The 16,550-nt window shown below is 36.9% G+C and overlaps 4 protein-coding genes and 1 long non-coding RNA gene across 6 annotated transcripts; 2 read left to right on the top strand and 3 right to left on the bottom strand.

Moving 5' to 3' along the window:
• Positions 1-410: 410 nt before the first annotated feature.
• Positions 411-5,776, top strand: LOC127266469 (cytochrome c oxidase subunit 5b-1, mitochondrial-like). Its single transcript, XM_051296732.1, has 6 exons — positions 411-773; positions 918-1,000; positions 1,140-1,190; positions 4,498-4,564; positions 4,654-4,733; positions 5,360-5,776. Exons 1-6 carry the CDS (start codon positions 623-625, stop codon positions 5,426-5,428), a joined length of 501 nt encoding a protein of 166 aa, XP_051152689.1. The 5' UTR covers positions 411-622; the 3' UTR covers positions 5,429-5,776.
• Positions 4,629-10,890, bottom strand: LOC127266482 (uncharacterized). The gene is made up of 4 exons (XR_007842151.1): positions 10,713-10,890; positions 9,976-10,583; positions 9,683-9,896; positions 4,629-4,760 (listed from the first exon to the last, which is right to left on the bottom strand). It is a non-coding gene; the product is annotated as an uncharacterized LOC127266482 (long non-coding RNA).
• On the top strand, positions 8,866-11,272 carry LOC127266448 (uncharacterized). 2 transcript variants are annotated; one of them, XM_051296716.1, is made up of 9 exons: positions 8,866-8,973; positions 9,135-9,249; positions 9,711-9,747; positions 9,829-9,898; positions 9,996-10,100; positions 10,230-10,380; positions 10,492-10,574; positions 10,698-10,791; positions 10,889-11,272. In XM_051296716.1, the coding sequence occupies exons 1-9, from the start codon at positions 8,943-8,945 to the stop codon at positions 10,953-10,955; spliced, it is 753 nt and encodes a 250-aa protein (XP_051152673.1). In that variant the 5' UTR covers positions 8,866-8,942; the 3' UTR covers positions 10,956-11,272. The 2 variants fall into 2 exon arrangements, with proteins under 2 accessions (XP_051152673.1, XP_051152663.1); XM_051296706.1 differs by having other exon boundaries at positions 9,711-9,898.
• LOC127266459 (uncharacterized) lies at positions 11,267-13,579 on the bottom strand. The gene is made up of 2 exons (XM_051296725.1): positions 13,261-13,579; positions 11,267-12,606 (listed from the first exon to the last, which is right to left on the bottom strand). The coding sequence occupies exons 1-2, from the start codon at positions 13,431-13,433 to the stop codon at positions 11,970-11,972; spliced, it is 810 nt and encodes a 269-aa protein (XP_051152682.1). The 5' UTR covers positions 13,434-13,579; the 3' UTR covers positions 11,267-11,969.
• A 538-nt stretch (positions 13,580-14,117) lies between these two features.
• On the bottom strand, positions 14,118-16,527 carry LOC127266474 (uncharacterized). The gene is made up of 5 exons (XM_051296737.1): positions 16,364-16,527; positions 15,865-15,978; positions 15,090-15,169; positions 14,679-14,803; positions 14,118-14,407 (listed from the first exon to the last, which is right to left on the bottom strand). Exons 1-5 carry the CDS (start codon positions 16,414-16,416, stop codon positions 14,336-14,338), a joined length of 444 nt encoding a protein of 147 aa, XP_051152694.1. The 5' UTR covers positions 16,417-16,527; the 3' UTR covers positions 14,118-14,335.
• Between the last annotated feature and the right edge of the window lie 23 nt (positions 16,528-16,550).

Raw genomic sequence — 16,550 nt, 5'->3', positions numbered from 1 at the left:
AATATACAAACCTATGCCGTACATTTTGACAGGTCAGCATATAAGTGGGCTTTATTATTATTATCATTATTGCTAGTGGGCTTTATTAATTAATTTGGCATTACGTCTCAGTTGGTTCGCGAGCTGGTACGTTCGTTTAACTATTTTTATGCGTATTCCTTTTGGCCTGGCCAGCAGCAGCCCAATGTTGTTTATAAAAGCAAAGTCGCTGAATTAAATTCCAAATTAGAAACCCGTTTTAATAGAAAGCGTGTTCACAAGATTGACTGACCACTGATTACCGGTTGATTTCTTAGGCGGTGAAATAAATATACGAGCAGCTCACACCATGCGCTGAAACGGGCGTGTTGATGTATGTATATGTCCCAAAATCGGAGCGGGCTAAGGGTAAGGGAAAGGGGTAAAATGGGGAGAAAAAAAAGTGCGGCACGTGCGAGGCCTCTCAACTCATCTCAGTTCAATATCAACAATTGCAATTTGCAAATGAAGCGGTTTTGTGATTACGCCCTAAGAGATATTCAGCGCCGCCCTTCCATTTCCGTCGTTTCCAGAGGGAGATCCAACGTTGGAGACATTGGGAGCCGCCTTAGTTCAACTGCAACATCTTAATCGGACCCCAATCATGTGGAGAAGGCTATCTGTTCACCTTCGGACTCTCGCGCCGGCTCGATCCGGCCACAACACCGCCCGATGCGCCGATACATCGTTGACCGCTCCGAAGAACGCCGTACGTGCTTTTTCTGCCTTCTCTCGGAGTTTCTCTACTGAATCTGGTATGTGTGTGTCTCCTGTAACCCTAATTTCGGTCATTGTTTAAATCGGGGATTTATCGGTCAAACGCTAACAAATATCGCTTCGATAGATTCATTTGATATGTGATTTTTGTCTGTATATATTAATTTGAATATTTAACTTAGGGAATACGACTGCTAAAAGAGTTGAAGATATAATGCCGATTGCGACTGGCCATGAGCGTGAAGAGCTCGAAGCTGAACTCCAGGTTAGTTGTTTATCTTCCAACTGTAATATTGATTCCTTTGTTTTATGTTCGGGGCGAGTACTTAGGGTTTGTTTGTTTGTTTTTTTTTTTTTTTTTTCACGTAACGAATTTGCACATTTTTGTTCAATTTATTTACCAGGGAAAGAACATTTTGGAAATCAACTACCCGTCTGGTCCTTTTGGAACGAAGGTCAGTATTGTTGCTTCATATTGCCGAGTGAGATTACATTTTTTGGTTTAATGTTAGATTACATTTACAACTATACGACACTGCAACATGGCAACTGGCGAGGTGCTTCTCGCTGTTAGTTTTTAACATTTTAGGGCTTTCTATCCATAAAACCATCTTATGGCTTCTTTTGCCCACCGTCCTGCATGCGCACTCAAATCCTCTGCCCATCTTTTGCCTATTATGATTCTTCTTCTTCTTTTTTTTTTTTTTTTCAACAAGACTTTCAAATTTTAATCAGTAAATCTTTCAGTTTTATTAAAGAGGATAAGCTATGATTTCATATGTGTTTATTTTAATTTGTTTTATGTTAAAGGTTAGTAGGAATAGTGTATTGTTTTGAAGTATTCAACTACGCAATTAATTGGAAAAAATTGTACTAACAAAAACAATGCACAATGTAAATTTTGTAACAAAACTTTTAGAGATATATCAATTGTGTGTATATGTTTAAATTAATTATATAGTAATACTTATCGACATCATGCGCCATTTATAACTATGAACTAAAGGATGTCATATTGAATGGGAAAAATGCATTGTTGTATAACATTTGAAATTGACTATTACATGAATGAGATATGCCATTTAGACAATGGAAGTCATCTCTATGCACTAACCATTCTACTATTTTACATGAATAAGGATGTAACACTTCTATTAGCTCAAGTTGGAAAGTTACTGCCATACTCCGATTATAAGGCCAATGTTCTTAACATTGACTGCTATAACATACTGTTAAGGCCTGACAGAAATTAATGTGCATAATAAGGATGTGTTTGTTTGGAGTTTTGATTTTTTGTTGAGATTTGGATAGTAAAAGTTTTGCATTAGAATAGTTTGTATAATGTGATATAAATAAGTGTTGATGTGATATTTTGAATGTAAAATTGATTTTTAGTATAATATAAAAAATGAAAAATAGATGTTTGATTTGATCTTTTTTTGGGAATTTTTAATGATGAATAGTAGAAATTTGATAAAATGTGATAAAAGAACACACCCTAAGTGTTCAACTCACTCATGGTTAGGATTAAAAATAACATTCAGAAATTGACTTTTGTGTAAGAAAGTTTACATCCTAATAGAAAATCCTTCATTCAAAAACATTCTCTCTTTTGAATTCAAAAACATCCTAATAGAGCTTGTATGTCCACATCAGTAATATCATCACTTATATAAAAGAAAAGGGCATGATTGACATTTTGGAGAAGATTAGAGAACGCAATGTGTGCACACACATGGAATCTAACTAGCTTTTGCTATAGTGGGCTTATGACTACTCAACGGTTATTTCTATCGGTTACGGCTAGAACAATAAAGAAAATTCTACTATACCTTGTTATCATGAATTGCTGGGCTTACAGCTTGAATATTATTCATGTATTCATAGTTCTTCATATTAGAAAGATACCCATACAGGGTTGCCACTATCTAGTGACTCAGGTTAGTACCAGTGGAATGGAATTGACTTCATGTTCAATCCCACTCACTCTGGGCCATCAAGATAGAGCACCCATAGCCCAGAGAGGAGCTGATACCTCATAACACCCCACTTCTGTCTCTTCAAAATTGCAAGCTAAGATGTCTCGTTTAACTAAGAGTGTTTGTTTGGGGGGTTTGGATTTTTTTGTTGGGATTTGAATAGTAAAAATTTTGAATATGAATAGTTGTATGATAGTGATATAAATAGGTGTTGATGTGATGTTTTGAATGTAAAATTGATTTTTAGTATAATATAAAAAAGAAACATTAGGTGTTTGATTTGATGTTTTTGGAGGAAATTTTTTTGTTAAATAGTAGAAATTTGAGGAAATTGGATAAGAGAACACACCCTAAGTTTACTGGCAAACTCTCATGCGGTTTTGCAAATAACAGCAGTAGAATTCAAAGTCTATCATATCAGTCAATGGGTCTTGATCAGGGTTATTCTTTTTCTCACTAGAGTCATCGCCATTAAGGGAGTCTTCTTTTTTGTGTTTTGGGAACCCAACCCAATAGAAAAATTACATCTAAGATAAATCCACCAACTTAAGCTACAGCAGTTCAAAATGCTGAATAGCTGATACGAAAAATCAATATTCATTACAAGCCATAAAAAATCCACTAAAACACAAATTTACATGTAGTTCCTAAATCCAATCATCCACCGATGTAGAGTGCAGCCCAGTCTCTTGAGAGTGTAGACCATGTCCATGGCAGTGAGTTTTCCGGTGAGCGTGCTCCGTGTAGGCCAGTCTAATATGATGTTCTCGAGAAATATCTTGAGGACATCTCTGGTCTCCTCATAGATCAGACCACTAATAAGCATGACTCCATCCCTGCGGGCCAGATGACGAATTTCCAGCTTCATGATTCCCCGAATGTTGTCCCTCAGCGCCTTATGGTGGTGTCTGGCTCTGCCCTTACCTAACCCTGCAGCTTTTTCCGCACCCTGACATATTATTGCCCTTGCCTTTTGCTTCATCAATTCAACCTTTCTGCAGATGATTTTAACGGAGTTTATTATCATGTTATTCGCGATTATTAAATGGCTATTCAGAAGTAAGTATTGAACATAATAGATTTGTGGTGCATGACATCTTAATCAGAACTCTATATGTTTAGCTAACCAGTACTGTCTCTAGTTTTTTGAGAAATATCTATGCATCCCATTTTAGCCTGTGTCGAATGGTTTATTTATGTTTTCATTCTGGATCTAGCCTACACTTTCATAGGCATTTTTTTCGCATGGTTTCATCCTTGATATATATATATATATATAAGCGTGCCTTGTATTAGCTTTGTCTGACTATATCTATGTACACCCGTTCCAGCCTGTCCCAGATGGTTTATGTATTTTTTTACTCTGGATCCAGCCTATAAATATTTAGGCTTGTTTTTTGCATGGATGCAACCTTAATATTTGTTTACATATCCGTGCCTATTATTACCATCATGTGCTTACATGTATGTATACACTCGTTTCTGCATGGGTTGAGCATCCATTTATATTCTCCATTATTGGGAACCAGAGCTGCAGGTTCACAGAATACTTTAGATGCCAATCGATCTAGTTAACCATATCCAGCAAGTATACACTGCACACACAAATATATATATGTTTCATTCTCTCTTTATTACTTTGTTAGTTTCTACATCAGATTGAGCTGCATTGTTACACTTTTGTCATAGACAAATAACATTATGAGCCTGTCATCTGTATTTCTTTTCCTTTTTAAAAATGCTACGGATGAAAAATCCATGTATCTGTTCTTGTTGCCTGCAGGAAGAACCTGCTGTGGTAAAGTCCTATTATGACAAAAGAATTGTTGGATGCCCTGGTGGTGAAGGAGGTAACACTTGTCTGTTTCCTTTCCATTTGCATAAAGTCTTGTTTGGTAAGGTTCATCAGTTTAATCCCTGCACAAATGATGATTCGCAGAGGATGAGCATGATGTTGTTTGGTTCTGGCTAGAGAAGGGCAAGCCACATGAGTGCCCTGTGTGCTCGCAGTACTTTGTGGTAAGTAACGGCTGCCCCCCACATCACCTGTATAATTCAGTAAACAAAGTGGATATTAGTTGGTTCATGTGCATTACCATTAAAAACAAAATCTGACCATAATTTTGCATGTTTACAGTTGCATGATTTTCTGATTCTTTTCACCTAGTCCACATATCACACATATGTTAGGAAAAATTTACCGGCTTTAATGCACAATCTTGGATGAATTATTGCAACTGCTAAAGTTACATTTGATGGGGATGCAAGAAAAGAGAGCACATTTGTCTTGCAGCTGAAACTAGTTATGGTGTGTTGGAGGCATGATAAGTAGCTCATATCGACAGTTTATTCAGCTGATGTACCGTGTGTTGTAGGCATAATAAATAAGTATTTTATATTAATAGATTATTCAGCTATCTCACTTGTATGATGGTACTTAGATCGAATTTCCCTTTAAATAAAAGATAAAAGGTCGCTTAGCTTCAGAGATGACACTCTTATGTTGCCTAATATACCAGACAATGAGGGAATCTCTCCCAATCATCACAAATGCATAAAGAGATAGAATGTGTGTTGTGTTTTTTTTTGGTGTATATTATATTTTAATTCATATAAAATGTATGATTTCTTTTTGGAATGAACAGTTGGAAGTAGTTGGGCCAGGAGGATCGCCAGATGGACACGATGATGCTGAGGATGGTCATCATCATTAAATTTAAGGATGATGATACAAAGGTATGTCAAATTTTACTTGCAGAATAAGATGAGGAACACACTATGTTATATTATTCTTGTTCAGTATTGAAAAGCTCTTCTATTGCGGGTTTAGGTTGCTTTGGCAACAGTTTAAAATCATGTTGTTTGCCTACCCTACCCTACCAACCTACCTGTTGCTGTTCTTTTTTTTTTTTTTTTTTTTTCTGGATTTTGGATTTTAGAAAGCATGGTGGTGAGTCATCTTCAATTCCTCTTCCACCCCTATTGGAAATTGGATTTTCAACCCCCTTCCGTCTCCTGAGGTTTTCAATAATTGATTGATGATAGATAAACATTTTGTTTCATGGTTCTGCTCCAGGTTGTGCTCTCTCTCTCTCTCTCTCTCTCTCTCTCTCATGGCTTGATAATGATTCTTATTGCAGATTATTTTGTATGCTGTATTTATTTATATTTTTCATTAACTTATGTTTGTTCGTAGGATTTTGGTTTTAGGTTTAGGTTTTAACTTTTTAAATTAAAATAATTGTTTGTCATAAATACGGTAAATTTGTTAGATTGTAAAATTCAATTTTAGAAATAATTGTTTGATGATATAAATATATTTATTTGATGTTTTGAATTCAAAATTAAATTTGTCTATTCAAATATATTTTAATCTAAATGTATTAAGTGAACGTTTTTTTGAAATAGCCTCGCCTACAGTCTTAAAGTAGTTTAACTAATCTTTAAAAGCAAAGCCCGTGTAAGGCCTGAAAGGGTACATAATCTTAAATTTTCGGGTCCTGCTTAAAATGGTCCTATTTGTGCTATTACGATGCAAGAAGCTTAGGTGAATTCGGCCAAGGGAATAGAATCTTTGAAATTGGTTGGTTTGGGCTTGTGTCGTCAAGAATCGGCCCGAATTTTTTCAGCCTAGTCCATGAACCAAACTTTTCACTATGGGCCAGACAATTTCTCTCTATGGCCTATTTTGGGCTTGCCACATTCTGAGAGTCCATCTTATTGGGCCTTAAAAATAGCTCAGAGATTGCCCCTTTGGTTTGACGCTAAGGGTTTAGCCCAAAGGCCCAAACTATTTGGGCTTCTATAGTTAATAGAAACTTATCGGCCCATAATGTATCTTGGAGGCCCAATAATAGGTTGGGTCCGGCCCACCAAAGCCTAACAGAATGGGCGTATGTTTGGTGGGCCTAAACTATAAGAGGCCCACTTTAATTGACCAATAATGCGCCAGGCCCAATAATATAAATAGGACCCGGCCTATATCGTTATAACTGGGCCTAAAATTAATCGCTATTTCAGCCCAATTATATTAATTAAGTTTAGCCTGGCCCATGACCAATGTTCGCTAGGTTTGGCCCAACCCATAATGCTTGGGCTTTTATGGGCCCATAACGTAATCTAGGAGGCCCAATAATAGGTTGGTGTGCGGCCCACCAAAGCCTAACATAATGGGCATATGTGGCGTGGGCCCAAGCTATAATAAGCCCACTTTAATTGACCAATAATGCACCAGGCCTAATCATAGAAATGGAATCTGGCCCAATTAGATCTAATTGGGCGCCCAGTGTAACTGGCTATTTCAGCCCATTTTTCTTGGCCTGGCCCATAATCCATATTCGCTAGGTTTGGCCCAAAGGCCCATATTGGTTTGTCTTTTATGGGCCCATAACTCAATCTGGGCCCACCAAGGCAAACAGAATGGGCATATAAAGGGTGGGTGGGCCCAAGCTCATAATTGATCAATAATGGTGGGCTACGCCCAATCATGGGGACGGGATTCGACCCATATCGTTGTAACTGGGTCTAAGACAAATTGGCAATTTCAGCCCAAAAAAGGCCCTTTATATTTAATTTTAGGCCTAAAAAACAAAAAGAAGTATATTCCCACTGTAAAAAAATGAATCTTTCTACCTCAATTATTGACATACTATATTGCATACATTATTAACAGCGGCTCCTTCCCTCAGGAGCTAGGCTTAAACAAAGAATGAAAAGCTGCTCCCACACACACCCAACCCAAATGCATCAAATATAAATTAATTGATTGCTTATAATTTTTTTTTTAAAAAAAGGCCGCTTTGTCTCACATCTAAACCTGTCCAATATTGGGAAAGGAATTCATACCAGATTCCTTGGGGGGTATTATTAATTATATGCATAAAGAGAAGAGAAACAAATGCATGGAGAAAAAAACAGAATAGATTTTCACATATGCCCACTTTACACTTCTATATTCATTATATATAAATATAAATAAAAGGGAACATTTGTTCCCCACCGTTTATCAGCTCCACACCAATTAAAATAATAATCACTCCACCTAACTAAACCACCTTTACAACTTTATGCATCTTCACTGTGCTAACCAGCATACACTCTCACATCTTTTTTTCTTCACATAATACTCCACCATATATTATAATTATCAATAAATATGCATTATTTAAAGGCGAGAGTGCCAACAGCATATTCTTTTTTAAAATTTTAAATTGAACAAAACTAAACAAGGATTTCACTTTTCTGGGCAATAAGTAATATGGGGTTGACATACTATAAAGATAACACGCCTTCCTAAAAGAAGGGATAAAAGGATCCCTAAAAGTCTTTTGTCTTGATTGAAACTACAGCCATCATTGTGAATTTATTGCCTAAAAGTCATAACCAAAAGTCAAATCCTAATACTAAGAAGTTATAGAGAGCCTATTTTAGCCACAGGTTTCTTTCTTATGCATTAAAGGTTGATTCTTGGAGAGTTAAGCATTTATATGTTTATTTACTTATTTTTTGGAGTTTCTGAGCCCCAAGACCAGATGGGATCCACACAACAAGAACCCTTCCCAAAAAGTTCCTTACATATTTGATTTTTAATCATTAAAGGACAGAATAGGATTTGCTCTTCAAGAAAACAAAGTTAGCTGTTTTTGTGAAACTATACATGGCAGGGAAAACAACATTTGCCTAATGTTTTCATAAATTTGGATCTAAATCTTCACAGACAAGACAATGAGAATCTCCCAATCATCACAAATGCATAAACAAATGATTGCAAGGGAGATATTTTCCTTCTTTTTGTCTAAAAACTAATATGTTCTTGAAGTTGCATGTAGCTGTAAGGGCATTTCATTTATAGCCATTGCACAGCCAAGAAGCACAGATTCCATTCCTAAGCTACATGTCAATAGCCTCCAACCTCAACGGTCGAGGGGAATTCATGGAATAGATGTTATTAATTCTGCGTGTTTTCCTTTTTTTACCCTTTTTGTTAGTTTGATTCTCATTCTGTTTGCTACTGGAAAGATTAGTTACTTTTTGCCTCTCCTCAACGATGCCCTTATTGGCCCTTTTCGTGTTTCTAGAGAATTTCCTGCTGTTCACACATTCATATTCTATCCCATTCGTTTTCAACACTAGATTGTGTATAAATAGGCCTGCAGAGGTTTCACTTGTCTTCATTGCCTACCTAAAGGGATTTCAGAGAAGTTAAGGTTCAGGTTTCAACTAGTCAGAATGAGCTACTCAAATTCATCGATGAGCTCTGGTTAGAAGCAATTCCTAGTTCCTTCTCTATAATCAATTCTCCATATCTGCACTATTGCTAAGTCTAGAGAATGTTGAATTATGATTTTCAATGACTAAGTTCTATTTAAGATAGCTTGATAGTTTCAAGCCATATTATGAGTTCATTATGGAAACTTTCAGGGAGTAGAGCAGCTAGAAGAACACCTGAATTCGGAGGCACATACGTTGTTAGGCCTAAAGGAAAACACCAGGCGACTATACTTTGGTTACATGGCCTTGGCGACAATGGTTCAAGGTAATTCTGATGTGTTGTAATTACATTTTCATTTTTATTATGCTTTTTCTTGGATTTTTAGGATATCTTAGATTGAGAAGCATATGTGCGTACTTTGGGACCATCAAAGCATTCTTAATTCCGTGGAACACTAATCAAACAAAAACATGCTTTTCTTCCGTTCTCTTCCAAAAGAATATTCATGAAATTTGGCAGTGTGTTAATTGTTAGTTCTATCATTTAGTGTGTGGCATATATCTTTGCTACTCTGTCAACTTCTGATTTAATATTCCACCATATTTTTAAGCTCCATAGTAGCTCAGTTTTGTTAATACATCCATTAATCAAGCTCAGGAAACAAATAGCAACTCAGATGATCATGCTGTACTAATCACAGATAAAAATAACTATTTAATATGGACACAAAAGGCTTGAAATAGAATTGTCTGCTTACCTTTCTGCGAACTTTTTATCTTCTGCAGTTGGTCACAGATGTTGGAGAGTCTCCCACTTCCAAATGTAAGTCTTAATACTCATGGTCAACGATATGCTGCTATCAATGTTGATATCTACAACCTGAAATGGAACTTTCCTGTGCAGATAAAATGGATATGTCCTACTGCTCCCACGCGCCATGTGACCTCACTTGGTGGATTCCCCTGCACTGCCTGTAAGAAGGAAAAAAAAACTATCAATTAGACTATCCGATGACAGTAATTATAAACTTCAAGACAACATTTACTCAACTGTGTTTCAATCAATACCAGGGTTTGATACGGGGGAACTTTCGGATGAAGGACCTGATGACATAGAAGGTTTAGATGCCTCAGCAGCACATATTGCTAATCTGTTGTCTGCAGAACCTGCCAACAGTAATATTCTCCACCACTAAATTCCCTTGTCCAAACTGTGTGCTTTAACTTTTTCCTAAAGCAGGTACATTTCAGTACCATGTTTCGCATCTAACTCCTTTTTTGGGCTAAATTTATTGCTGGATATAGTTAAAGTTGCTGTTGGAGGCTTCAGTATGGGGGCAGCAGCTGCACTCTACTCTGCAACTTGCTTTGCACAGGGAAAATACGGAAATGGAAGTCCTTTTCCTGTTAATTTGAGAGCTGTTATCGGGCTTAGTGGTTGGCTTCCTGGTGCCAGGTTGGTTTCCTGTTCATTTTTCTTCTCCTATAGTATCCATACTAATAGATGTATTAAACTTGAAGCATGTTGATTTTCTGGATGCAATTTTTGGCAATTCTGTAACTGCAGGAGTCTGAGAAACAAGATTGAAGCATCTGCTGATGCTGCCAGGCGTGCTGCTTGGCTGCCAATTTTTCTCTCTCATGGCCTCTGTATGTATTCTGTCAAAATACACGTTATTTACCAGAACCATGAATTAGTGCAAATAGAAGTCATAAAGCACAAATTGTACAAAATATAGCACATTGATCTAATTAGCAGATTCTATGTAACAGGTGATGATGTCGTACCTTACACACATGGGGAGAGATCCTACCGTGCTTTGAGCATAGCTGGTTTCAGAAACCTTGTGTTTAACACATATGAAGAGTACTTGACCATAACCAAAATCTTCATTTTCACCTTAACCCAGAACCCTTGATCATCTTAAGAGGAACATACTGACTTTTTTTCATCTCATTCTCAGGATGGGGCACTACACAAATCCTAAAGAGATGGATGATGTTTGCAACTGGTTAAGAATGGTATTTTAGAATGCCATATCTAAGGGGTGCCATTCACGGTCTCAACAAGCGGGAAACTAACTTAGCAGTAATGCTAGGCTAAGGAAGGAGGGAGAGCATGCATACATAAATGGGACAAAGCAGAAACACAGAAGTTGCTGGGTCATGGCTGACTTCTTTTCAGTACAGTCAAGATGAAACATAACTTACATATATTAGATATTGGTTGCACCATAGTCGAGAAGAGTAGTATATGATAATGATGTATTGGCGTGAGTATTCTATGTTATATTTTGTGATTAAGTATAGTATATTTTTCATGCAATAAAAGATCATTCATTTTCCCACATAGTCAGGAATGATTTTTTCTTGCATTGAGAAGGAACAATCCAAGCTACTTCATTCTTTAAATATATATATATATATATATATCATGGCATACCCATTTTAGTCCTTTAGTTGCAAGGTGGGGATACAAGAAGGTAAAAGATTTGAAAACTACATCAAATACATGAAAAAGGATATACTCCGAGGTATATCCCAGGAAAACCAAAAACCAAAACCCAAATCAATCGAATTGTAAAGAGCTTCAACATTTCAAAACAATAAAAAGTTAATCTCATTACCATCCTCCTAAATAACAGCAGTAGAAGCCGTCAGTTGTGGATATTCTTCATGGCCTATATGAGAATCCAGCCATCTTGAAGTGCCAGGGAAATGTTAAGTTAAGTAGCAGATGGCTTCATCTTGACCTATTCCTAACACTAGGAGGGTATAGTCCTCACCAGGACTACTTGATCCAGTTGCGGATTTTCACTGAGATAACTTCTTGGCGTTGAATAGCCAATATAAAAATTTTCTCCTATATCTGCTACATTTTGACCAGAATATCTAGATCCAGACCCTGGTATTGGCAACACATTTCTTACATGATTATTTGTCCTCAAACCTGAATTTGATGATACACTTGTCCTCTGGCATCTGTTTCTACTTCTTGTGCTATCAAAATTCCGTGTATCCTCCTCTGGCATAGGTGGATCCAGACTAAACCAAGGGGAAAGGCAGGCTGGCATACATCTCATCTGCTAAATCATCCTCACTGTCAGATATTCCACTTGTGAAATCCAAAACGCCACCCCAAAAATTTTCCCAGGCATTCATGTCATAATCGACACCTGATTGATGTACCAACACATCTTGGGTTTCCCATTCTTGCTCTAGTCTTTCCCAATTGGATTTCCGGGTGGGGCTCACCTCAGATGAGCGTGCAAAAGGGTGCTCCTGCCTTGCATGTTTTCTTAGCTCATCATAATCTCCACTGAAGTTGCATGTTTCCAAAGAGCAGCTTCTTGTTTTGGAGTTCATGAACCTCCGTGCTGGCTGCACGACATCCAATCCAGTTACCACTCCCCGACAAAGGGGGCACAAAAGTTTAGCTTGCTGTTCTATATGTAAATTTGGCACAGAGGATGCAGCAGCTGATTTGCAGAACTGATCAAGACAGTTGGAATGACGATAACTTGTATCACACATGAAAGGACGACAACCTTTATCCCGGGATGAACAACGTAATATGATGGCATTATGTGGGTGCTCCATACAAATTGGGCACCGTGCTTCTTCCCAAAATTTTTCATCCCCAACATCAAGGAGACAATCACTCTGGCTTGAATTCTTTGAGCTGCAAGAATAGGGAGACACCATAACACGGTCAAAAGATGATGAGTTTGCTTTTCACTCTTTCGGCACCTTGAGAGCCAAAAAATTATTATATCACTGCTTCGAGATATCCTTGAACAGATTTTAGAGGCAACTTGTGTTAGCAGGATATGGAGACAGACAACCGCTTTCCCTGTTGTTCATACCAAATAGCTAATCCTTTAGTAAATACAAATAAAAAAGGGAAAAATAAAAAATAAGGCTATTTTTACTGTGATTTTTTTTTTTTTTTTCAATTTATCACTATTCACTATAAAAACTTACTAATTATTCGTACAAACATCAAAAAACATAAAGCACAAATATATAAACTGCCCATCAAAGAGATTGGCAACTGAAGACGAGAAATCACACGGCATGTGTTTCAAATTAGATCTAGATGAGGGATTCCTTTGAAAACGAGAAATCCATCAAGCTAATCGGTATATAACCCTATTCCATATAAAATCATCCACCATAGTCAATCAACAACTGAGAATGAGAAATCACACCGCTTTTGTTTTAAGTTAGATCTAAAATGAGGGATTCCCAATAATATTTGTTCAGATATGTTTCGCTCGTAAATGGAAAATTCGCATCATTCAGAAAAACAGAGAGTGAATACATGACATAATACCGCTTGGGAACGTTCACATAGGAAATTGCTACAGCACGTCGAGTAACAGTGACCACTCCAACCACCCAAAGACGATTAATCGCAACCAAATCAACCCTCATAAAATAAAACTGATGTCCTGTATCTATCAAAACAGTCCCAACATTGAATGCACCAAAAACAACCCAATCCATTTCCAAAGAATTGGAAATAGCAAATCAAGAATCAAAAATCCTAACCCCCAGCGATAGACTTCCAACACAACAACCGAACATCATTCAAAACAACCGGACACAAAATCGCAAACAATTGACCCATACCGGGATTAAAAACGACAAAATTAAGAATGTTCGAACCTATGCCAATTGATTATTGAAACCGTGTGATAGAAGACTCCAGAAGGTTCCTATGGTCGAGGACTCCCTGCGAGAGATATGATATCCCACCGCCGTCTGAAGAGGATGCGTAGTTATCGATGATGTTTTCAGGACTGACGGAGAGAGCTCTTCTGAAATTGCTATAATACCCCTAATCTATTGCTGAAATGGATATCATACCCCCAGTCTGCTGCTAAATTTTTTATGCATTTCAGTCAACTACACATATATCGGTATATGTTTATTAAAAATTAAACAATATTTTTATCTTTATTAAAATATATTTATTTATATAAAAATTATATTCAATATCCATTTATATTTAATAAAATATGTATTTTTATTATTTTTAAAAGATGGAAATTGTAGAATTACTCACCTATAGTCTATAGATAGGCTTGAAGTGGGAATGCACCACCGGACACCACCACCAGCGCATTGAGGCAAATATTACATAGCTGAATAATTGCATACATAACATTTATGAGAAATTAACAAAGGTTAAAATAAAATGCTCTGTGAGAATTTTAATTTGAAGAAAATAAGAAATGTGTAGATATGATCCAGGCCATGGCGAAAATTACATAATTAATTAGTAAAGGAAGATAGAACCAAACAAGCAATTAAAGCCTGCCGGAAGACAGATTCATGCACATGAATTGCAGCAAGGACTGAAGTAGTTTTCCTTCTAATAGTGTAGAAGGAACGATGCGTGCCGATTAGAAGTCTGTCGGTGGTTTCAATCGTATAAGCCTCTTGATTCGATCTTTGTCGGTGTTCTCCAGCAGGCCCTTCGAACAAGAAAGTGTAAATGTTGCATTAGTCGAACTGCAGTTCATATTTTCAAAATGGGATGCAGAAAACATAGAGAAGTGGCGAAGGTGTATGAATAACTGTATACGAAGATTCAACAACAGTGAAGACTGTTTTTGTGACTGGTAAAGATCAAAATATCAAAATACGAGTGATGAGACACCCAAACATTGACACCACAAAGATCAAAATATCGAATGGTAATCTCCAAAATGCAGTTATGGAGTAGCTGGAGAAAAATCTACTCACCTTCCACACAATCTCATCCAAGCACAAACAAATTTTCCCGTATTTGTCAAGAAAAAGGCGTTCACTTGGAGGTTTCCCACATACATCCTTCAGGGCTGAGGTGATTACAAAGATTGCTTCCGACACTAGATTAAAGAAAGAAAAATAAAAAAACAGCATTAAGACAGATTGATAATGTAAGATAATAGGACCAGAGACAGCAGGTACGCATGGAGACCTGAAACTCCATGTATCATCTAAAGCAGGTAAGGCACGAATATGCGTATATGAAGTTTACATGATACGGTGGTTATACTATAAAAAATGTTGAGATGAAAGCCGAAGATGGGTACTGGTATTCCAATTGGAGCATGTTTACAGTGTAAATTTCCCTATCCTCTATAAGTATAGCAGCAGATTGACGAGACTTACAGGCTAGTTCATCGTACTCATCCTTGCCAACAACAAATATACTGACATCCCCAAGCACAGTGTATACAATGTAAACTGACCTGTACAAGAAATACAACCAATAAATAGCTAGAACATTTCAAAGATACATATTATGACCAATAATAGGATGCAATAATAATTTTCTAATCTATAAAGTAATAATCTTTACACACACTTGCAAGATATGCATGCTATTGTGTTTAAGTTGATTCTTTACACTTTTGAAAGTGATAATTATACTATATTCCCTTTAGCAGCAAAGACGAAAACCACCAATGATGTATAAAAACCCACAAATCTTGTAGAATTCACAAATGCATCCAACGAGTGTGTGAAGAGTGCTTAAATTAAACTTGAAACACGAACAAATTATTAGTCATTTTCTAGTTCCAGAGAGGAGAATGAACATTTATAAGAAAACTAAAATTTACTGATTTCCAAGTCAGACCACATCACATCAAGAACCATGCTTATCAATGCATAGATTCACACAATCACAAAAGTTACTTGCAATAGATATCTTAGATTGTTTTAAGTTGTGTGCATTACAAATACACACCACTGCAAACATGAAGGTATCATAGAAAGCTGCATATACAATTTTATAGGAGAAAGAAGTACAATGTCAAGCAAGCATACTCCCAACCCATATTCCATAGCTAACTCAAGAATACGTAAACATTAGATTTCTATCCACAGCAAGTAAATATACAGACTCTAAGTGCTCAAATAATAAGTAATAAGTATAGCATACTTGTGATTAGCAACAAGTAGTTCTTCATTCTTGACTCCTTTAAGATTATCTGCTCCCAATTTCACCAAGAACGACCTCCAGTGTAATCGTTCCTCCGCTGGCACTCCATTGAAACTACAAATAGAAGAACCTAATTATAAATTAACATTTCAACTATTCATCATAAGCGCCTTAGTTTCACTTCCAGTAATGAGAACAAATCCGTGAAATTAATATTGATTCTCAGCAATTCAGTACACGACAGAAATCTCTGCAACAAAAGTAACCTTCATTGTTCCGATCTTACTATGAGCACAGTCGTGCTACAGTTTCCATAACCTAAAATCCCAGAAATATAAACGCTCTGACAAGAGGTTCAAATCCTTTTGCTGTAACTAATGCTACAAAATTAAATTTTGCATAAGAAATGAACTGAAACAAAAGATCTACTATATAGAGCAGATCATAGAGCAGGGACGCACAAAAGATATTGCGAGACAATGGAAAGAAGTATGATTACCGTTCAACAAGAATATTGCCTTCCGAATTGGCGATCAGAACTGCGAGCAACATCTTCGTTCGTCCCTACTGGAATCCCCAAATTGGGTTGCACGCTGGTATTCCGTAGACTCCAATCGATTTCGGACCGGCGGTTCTCGGGTTTCAAACCGGAAACCGTTCGAACCGGCGGTTCAGTATTAAAAAAA

Source organism: Andrographis paniculata, unplaced genomic scaffold (assembly GCF_009805555.1).
Source record: "Andrographis paniculata isolate CXL003 unplaced genomic scaffold, ASM980555v1 Contig18END, whole genome shotgun sequence".
NCBI lineage: Eukaryota > Viridiplantae > Streptophyta > Magnoliopsida > Lamiales > Acanthaceae > Andrographis > Andrographis paniculata.
The sequence above is the reverse complement of the archived record's forward strand: the minus strand, read 5'-3'. Positions and strand labels throughout refer to the sequence as shown.